Source organism: Lathyrus oleraceus, chromosome 2 (genome assembly GCF_024323335.1).
Source record: "Lathyrus oleraceus cultivar Zhongwan6 chromosome 2, CAAS_Psat_ZW6_1.0, whole genome shotgun sequence".
Classification (NCBI taxonomy): domain Eukaryota; kingdom Viridiplantae; phylum Streptophyta; class Magnoliopsida; order Fabales; family Fabaceae; genus Lathyrus; species Lathyrus oleraceus.
This window is the reverse complement of record NC_066580.1, coordinates 396,931,408-396,938,494: the sequence shown is the minus strand read 5'-3', so window position 1 is coordinate 396,938,494 and position 7,087 is coordinate 396,931,408. Positions and strand designations below refer to the sequence as shown.

At 34.0% G+C, this 7,087-nt stretch overlaps 1 protein-coding gene across 1 annotated transcript; it reads right to left on the bottom strand.

Moving 5' to 3' along the window:
- Positions 1-2,004: 2,004 nt before the first annotated feature.
- LOC127119706 (serine hydroxymethyltransferase, mitochondrial) lies at positions 2,005-6,771 on the bottom strand. The gene is made up of 16 exons (NM_001427391.1): positions 6,559-6,771; positions 6,415-6,465; positions 6,210-6,296; positions 5,885-6,006; positions 5,662-5,738; positions 5,184-5,308; positions 4,822-4,914; positions 4,473-4,565; positions 4,153-4,350; positions 3,877-3,981; positions 3,525-3,590; positions 3,309-3,386; positions 2,943-3,054; positions 2,741-2,851; positions 2,470-2,639; positions 2,005-2,208 (listed from the first exon to the last, which is right to left on the bottom strand). The coding sequence occupies exons 1-15, from the start codon at positions 6,646-6,648 to the stop codon at positions 2,491-2,493; spliced, it is 1,557 nt and encodes a 518-aa protein (NP_001414320.1). The 5' UTR covers positions 6,649-6,771; the 3' UTR covers positions 2,005-2,208; positions 2,470-2,490.
- Positions 6,772-7,087: the final 316 nt, after the last annotated feature.

Here is a 7,087-nt window from a genome sequence, read left to right as displayed (position 1 = left end):
TAGTAAATATTCACCATCAAATTCAGAAGTCATTAATAACACAAGTTTATCATCAGATTCTCCTCTGACTACGTTTGCTTTTTCTGACTTTCTTTCCTTGTTTGACCAACAGTCAACAACATAGTGATCAAACTTCTTACAACAGTATCATTGAACCTTCTTCTTGTCAAACTTCTCATTTTCCTTTTGATGTTTCTTCTCATCAGAGTTGGAGGCTTCTGACTTCTGATAATCATCATTGTGTTTCTTCTTGACCTCTAAACAAGATTGTTTCTAATTCTTCTTACTGGAAGACACTTTTAGAGTTTGCTCTACCTCTCTTTCAGAGTTTCTCTCAATTAGACGCAACTCTTGTATCTCTAGACTATTTTGCAGGTCTTCAATTCTCATTGAGCCGAGGTCCTTAGAGTGTTCAATTGCTACAACAATGTAATCAAACTGAGGAGTAAGTGATCTTTATACCTTTTTAATGATTACTTGTTCATAGAGAGTTTCTCCACAAGATTTCATCTCATTTGTGACCAAAATCACTATGGAGATGTAATTAGGTACCTTCTAATTATTCTTCATGCTAAGATTCTCATACTGTTTACGTAGATACTGAAGCTTCACCTTATTCACTAATGCATCACCGTCGTAGCACCATACCAGTATGTCTCACATAGCCTTGCTGTCGTTGAATCAACAATCTTCTCAAACACATTCATATTCACATATTGATTGATATAGAACAACGCCTTCTGATCCTTCTTCCTTGTTTCTCTATGCGTATTTCTTTGTGGTTTAGTTGCATCTGCTGCAACTGCCGTGTAACCGTCATTGACAAGATCACTAACATCTTAAACTCTAAACAACACACGCATCTGAATCATCCATCGATTTCAATATTTTCCATCAAATACTGGAAGCTTTGTGTTCAAGCTACTGTTTCCGTCGTTCATCTTCGTTCTTGTGCAAATTCACTCAGATCTCACTAACACTTGTATTTCCCAATCTCTCAGAATCAAGAAATATGATTCTCTTTCGATTCAGATCTTCAATTCACTGTGAATTGAATGAGCAGAATCAATCACATACGCCTCACGTACACTCGTGTTTTCCGTTCCCGAATCAGAACCGGAGCTCTAGATATCAATTGTTGGTACACAAGAATGAAGAAAAAGAAGATGGAAGATGATGGAAGAGAGAGAAAGAGTTCTAACTAACTTTCAAACTGAATTGAAAAACAGTTACACAATGAATCCTGTTACAAATTGAATTTAAGTTCAGTATTTAAACTACCAGAGCTATCAAAATGAAATTCAAATTAATTTAAATGCAATTTGAATGAATGTGAATTTGAATTACTCTTTAACATTAACTAGGATGGATTTGTCTAATCCATCGTGCATTTTACATTGAATCAGTGTGACAACTATTGACATTTGAAAAATCTAATTTGAAATTCATGTATTCATGGAATCTGACTTGTCCGATCTGTTTTGAGTTTGCATTTTGAACCGATTAACTCATTTCAGAATATGGAGTTCTCCGGTCAATTTAGTTTGTCATGATCGGCGATTCAGATTGCATGATTGCGGCAAATGCATTTCCAACAGCCTGCAATTTGGAATCATAAATCCCAAACATTGCTAGGCTGATGTTATTTTTTTATTTTGGTTCAGTGGAATGAATCCGTTTTCTAGTACAGCAATAAAGCCATTGGAACTGCTGAGATTTCTTATTGATCTTGAAAGAATAGAGATGGGAATGTGATACAAAGAAAAAGAATTTACATCACAACCCATATAGATTTTAACTTGGTTATTCTAGACCTTAGTTGCATTTGCTAAGTGCTAGGTAGAATATTTTAAATGTTGCTTAGCTATAAAGTAGATTGAGGGGAAAATATCATCATTTAATTAGATTTCACACTTAAGCGCTTGCTATAAGTATTTAAAGAAGTTGCTTATCTAAACAGGGTCCAAATGAATGTTGAAAACTTTGACATGACAACAGCTTAAAAGCTCGCAAGTCGCAATTCACATTTAATAAATTATAAATATATGTATCTATACATTGCAAGAAGATATCTGATCAAGTTTTGCAAGTTCCATACATAAAAAAGTTCCATCCTAATGATTTTCATCTGCTATATATAATCTCCTCTTCCATTAAGCATAAAACTGATCACCTTGAAGGGCTTGACCATCATAGTGTTAACAGCCACTGACACATAAGAAATAAAATACATCAGAGAATATCAAACAGCAGTTCTGCATAATCTAGTGGAGAAAATTTGATTTTAGACTCAGAAGTGCCAAAAGCTTCTCAGTCTCGGAAAAGAAAACAGATCCAAAACCACATCACATGATCAAAAATTTCACAATTGAAGAATTAGTATGCTTGTCTCATCAACATACTATAGAATACATTAACAATTTAACAACTGTGTTAAAAGGACATGATGTGATTGACATAAATGAATACCTGATGGAAACTTTCTTTTACTTATTTGTTGTACTTCATGGTTGCTTTTTCAAAACCAATGGTTGGAAATTGTTTTGCAAACTCCTCAACATCATGCTTAAGCTTGGAAATCTCTGATTGCACGTAAGAGGATGTCTGCAATGCTTCCACGAAGTCCTTTAATTTTGTTCCTAATTGTAAAAGTTCATCGGTAACAACATCGTTAGCTTATCAAAGCACACAGCAGCATACAAACATCAAGATACAGGATGGGTACAGAAAATATATGAACCTTTGCTTTCTGCCTTAACCTTCAAGGCCAAACTCACAGCTGCATCAAAATACTCTGCTACCTTAACGAAATCCTCCTCAACAAATCCCCTTGAAGTAAGCGCAGGAGTTCCTGAAATTCACAAGAGTTATCAAGATCAAGTAGTTGAACAAGGACAAATCAAAATCAAAATGTAGATATGATTCATATGAAGAGCCTGTACCCATCCTGATGCCACCAGGAACCATAGCAGACACATCTCCTGGAACTGTGTTTTTATTAGCAGCAATATGTACTAATTCCAACACTTTCTCAACTCTGGACCCATCAATACCCTGAACAATTTTTTTTTTGAAAAAGAAAATCAGTCTCAAATTAAATATTATTTAGATGAAACAGTAACTTTTATGGATCAGAACTTAACATACTCCATATAAAAATTCTCTCGAACAAAATCATATCGCTAATTAGTCATTTCATGTCAGCTTTATGACTTAACTAATACACAAATAGTTAGCACTGAAGGTTATGATTTCAAAACTTAGAAGACTCCACAATTCTTATATGAAAAGTCAAAGTAGTTATCTACCTTGTTCTTCAGATTCACCAAAACTAAATGATTCTCAGTCCCACCGGAAACAAGATCATAGCCTTTCTCACTCAGAGCCTGCAATACATTCAGTGTTAAATGTTTATTAATACACAACAAATTAATCACTTTGGTCCAACAAGGAGACCGACCCTTGTGTTGGTTGACATCCAATATCTATGAGAAGAGACAGTTGAGTTTTCCGTTCTAATGTACCTTTGCAAACTTTGAGCTATTGCTGAGAACCTGCTCTTGATATGCTCTATACTCTGGAGTTGTAGCCTGAATCAACAAAAGGAAAAACAGAAGATATTACTATCACTTAATGAGTATGCATCACATACGGTACACACACTCGGTATCACTCATAAACTTGGTCAGTCTTCAACATCCCTCAGAAAAATCCTCTTGTTAAGCTAAAAGTATAAAAAGAAGAAAGCTTATTTCATATCCATTTCAATGTCTGTTGCGCTAATTTACATAAAAACCACAATATCAAGAAAGAATTAGAGAGTGGCGCAATTAAAAGGGAAAAAATTGGCCTTCGTAAATTTTCCTATTTATTTACCTGCTTCAATGCAACAGCTAAACCTGTAATGGTATGGTTGTGAGGACCACCTTGCAGTCCGGGGAAGACAGCTTGATTGATTTTGTCCTCATAGTCATAGAACACCTTCAAATAAGTAAGAATTAGTATCTCTTTTTGGACAATGCCGTGAACTTAAATATTTATTTGAAGGAAATAAGAAAAACTTGATAAAATAATGTAAACAAAACATGGAACAGAATATGTTAGTGCATAGACAATATCAAATGAATTTGGTTCAGGACATCGAGGATGTACCTCTTTTCCTTGTTTGTTGACTTCTTTTAATCCCTTCCTGAAAAATATCATAGCTCCACGTGGGCCGCGAAGTGACTTGTGAGTTGTGGTTGTCACTACATCTGCATAATCAAAAGGTGAAGGGATAACACCAGCTGCAACCAATCCACTGATATGTGCCATATCTGCTAACAACACAGCTTTCTGTTTATCGCAAACCTGTTGTAAGTTGCAAAATGTTTCATGAGTTGTTTCATATAACCGCTCAAATTAAAAACAACAAATTTTGAGGACAGTTTATTTATATTTAGAAAAATCATGTTGCACTTTCTATAAGTTACCTTGCGTATGCGTGCATAATCATACAGCCTTGCATAGGCACTAGCACCGGCAACTATTAACTTTGGCCTGAAGAGTGTAGCCGATTTCTCTAGCTGCAATTTAAAGTTGTTCAATGAATATAAACACTGAGGTGACACAAAAGTGATACATGAATAAATTCTGATCTTAAGGAGCGAAACTTGAATACTATGCTTCCTAATTGAGAAATAGATAACATGTGAATATCTTTATTTTAACTGTGCTTATTTGAGTATGATAAAGCTAAGTAATTGTAATTAAAAAAATAATTAATAAATGAGGATTATTTTCCAAAGGATCATGAATATGATGAAAGAAAGTGCAAAATACCTGGTCATAGTCAATGTATCCTGTGCTTTCATCCAACCTATATGGCATTGTCTCAAAAAATATAGAGACTGCAGATATCTTTTTGGTGTCGGTCTGCAAAGTGAAGATAGTAGTAACTAATAGTGTTCATCTCGAAAGAACATACATAAGTCGTCTGAAAAATGTAAACAATCTTTAATATAATAAACTACGGTGTCACTAGCAAAAACAATGCCACAATAATATAAATATAAATGCGTAGAAGTTCAATACTTCATTAAAGTGCTGTGAGCTAACGGCAAAAGATATTCTCGGAAATATGTCAGAATTCATGACGATAAGCCAATCCATACCAGGAAATGAAATATGGAAGTTGATAATACCTGGTATCCATGAGAAAGATGCCCTCCATGAGGGAGATCAAGTGCCATGATTCTATCATGAGGTTTCAACAATGCAGTGTAAACTTGAAAGTTTGAAGGCGAACCAGACAGAGGCTGCACATTCACTGCAAATCAGGGGTAACAAAGATGAGCAAACTTCCACTATAGTAATAATATAGTAATAAATCTATTCACCCTCGGAAAAGCTCGCGAGAGGTTGTTTCAAACTTTCAAACAAGAAAAGTCCATGGCAGACTTCAAGCCTTAGCATGTCCATAGTTGATTTAAGATTTTTTTCAGAAAGTAATATCACTCAAGAGCTCAAGTTAAGCCCAAACAAGAGATATACTATACTTGTTTATGCTAAGAATTAACCAACAAAGCAAGTACCATGTACTGACAAGGAAACTTAAAGCGAAAATATAGTACAATCTTGCCACATCTTTTTCTTACAGATATGTTTCTCTTGTGTTCTTACCTCCCCATTTAGCAGGATCCAACCGAAATGCTTCCAAGGCACGCTTCTGGCATAGTGTTTCTGCCATGTCAATATACCTGCAATAATAACCAAGAAGCTCAGTCTTTGAATTGGATTCAATTCGGTACTTACAAGAATGAAATCCAAAATGATTACTTTATATTCACTTGCTTCCATGAATTATTAAAAACAAGCACACAAATCAAGTGATAAACTGACATACTCATTTCCTCCATAATATCTTGCCCCAGGATAACCTTCACTGTATTTGTTTGTCATGACAGAGCCAACAGCTTGCATAACAGATAAAGAAGTAAAATTCTCTGATGGTATCAGTTCCAGCCCCTTCACCAAAAAAGAAAAGAAAAAAAACACAACCAAGTATCATTAAAAAAATTTCAACAAAATCTTAAAGATGGGAAATTTAGTATACCATATCATGCTTCACCACACTATAGCAAATATTTTAGAACAATGAAACAAACAGTTGGCGAACACTTTTGAAGCTCAAATATAAGATAAAACTGAAAAATCCTATATATATATACCTTCCACTGTCTAGCTTTTTCAAGCTCAATTATATCAGCAATTTCAGGATCAATAACCTCAAGTGGAGAATTCAATTGCTTTGGCCACTGCAAAAAGCAAAATTTCCTCAAACGAAAACCATGATGAACAACAATAGTACAAGTGAATAAGCTTTGAAATCAATCACAAGCATAAAAAATGATTTCACAATCAACAATGATATACCGTAACACGTGGATTCTCTTTGTCGTAAACAGCTTCATCAGGCAAAGAAGACTACATTGAAATGGAAATAATAAATAAGATGATGAATGGGAATTGATTTGATTTGAATTGAAAAAGTGAAGAGTGTGAAAAGTGAAGAAGAACCTTGTAGTAAAGAGATGAAGCAGAAAAGAGAGGACGTGAAGATTTGTTGACGGAAGATGAAAGCTTACGAAGCGCCATTGCCATAGCCATGTTAGAGATAGAAAGGTAGAGAGACCAAGTGTTTGTGTTTGTGTGTAGGAGAGATTCTTTGAATTATAGTTTTGGTCGTTTTTATTTTCTCCAAAAAATTATCCCGATTTGGTGGATGGTGATGATCCACTTCAAAATAATTAATCTTTTTTTATAAAATGAAAATAACAATTTATACAAAAATAACAGATATAATATTTTTAATCAAAATGTGAGGAGTTACTATCAAAATGTGTGCCACCTTGTCAAATGTATTATACTAAATAATTTGTATACGTATATAATTTGAGTTGTAGATATACGTATATAATTTTTATAAATTTATTCTTGCAATATTATTGTATGTATTAGAAAAACAAGTGCATACATCGCTCTTAACTATTAATCAATCATAATTAAAAAAATTGAAGTTAAATATAATTAAATTCATATGAGTATA

Bases quoted from the DNA above. Each gene is read 5' to 3' on its own strand.
- LOC127119706 (NM_001427391.1), bottom strand. From the start codon at position 6,648: ATGGCTATGGCAATGGCGCTTCGTAAGCTTTCATCTTCCGTCAACAAA. The intron at 6,007-6,209 runs GTATATATATAT...TTTTTGGTGAAG, and splicing joins AAAAAGCTAGACAGTGGAAG to GGGCTGGAACTGATACCATC. The intron at 3,055-3,308 runs GTAGATAACTAC...AAAATTGTTCAG, and splicing joins TGGTGAATCTGAAGAACAAG to GGTATTGATGGGTCCAGAGT.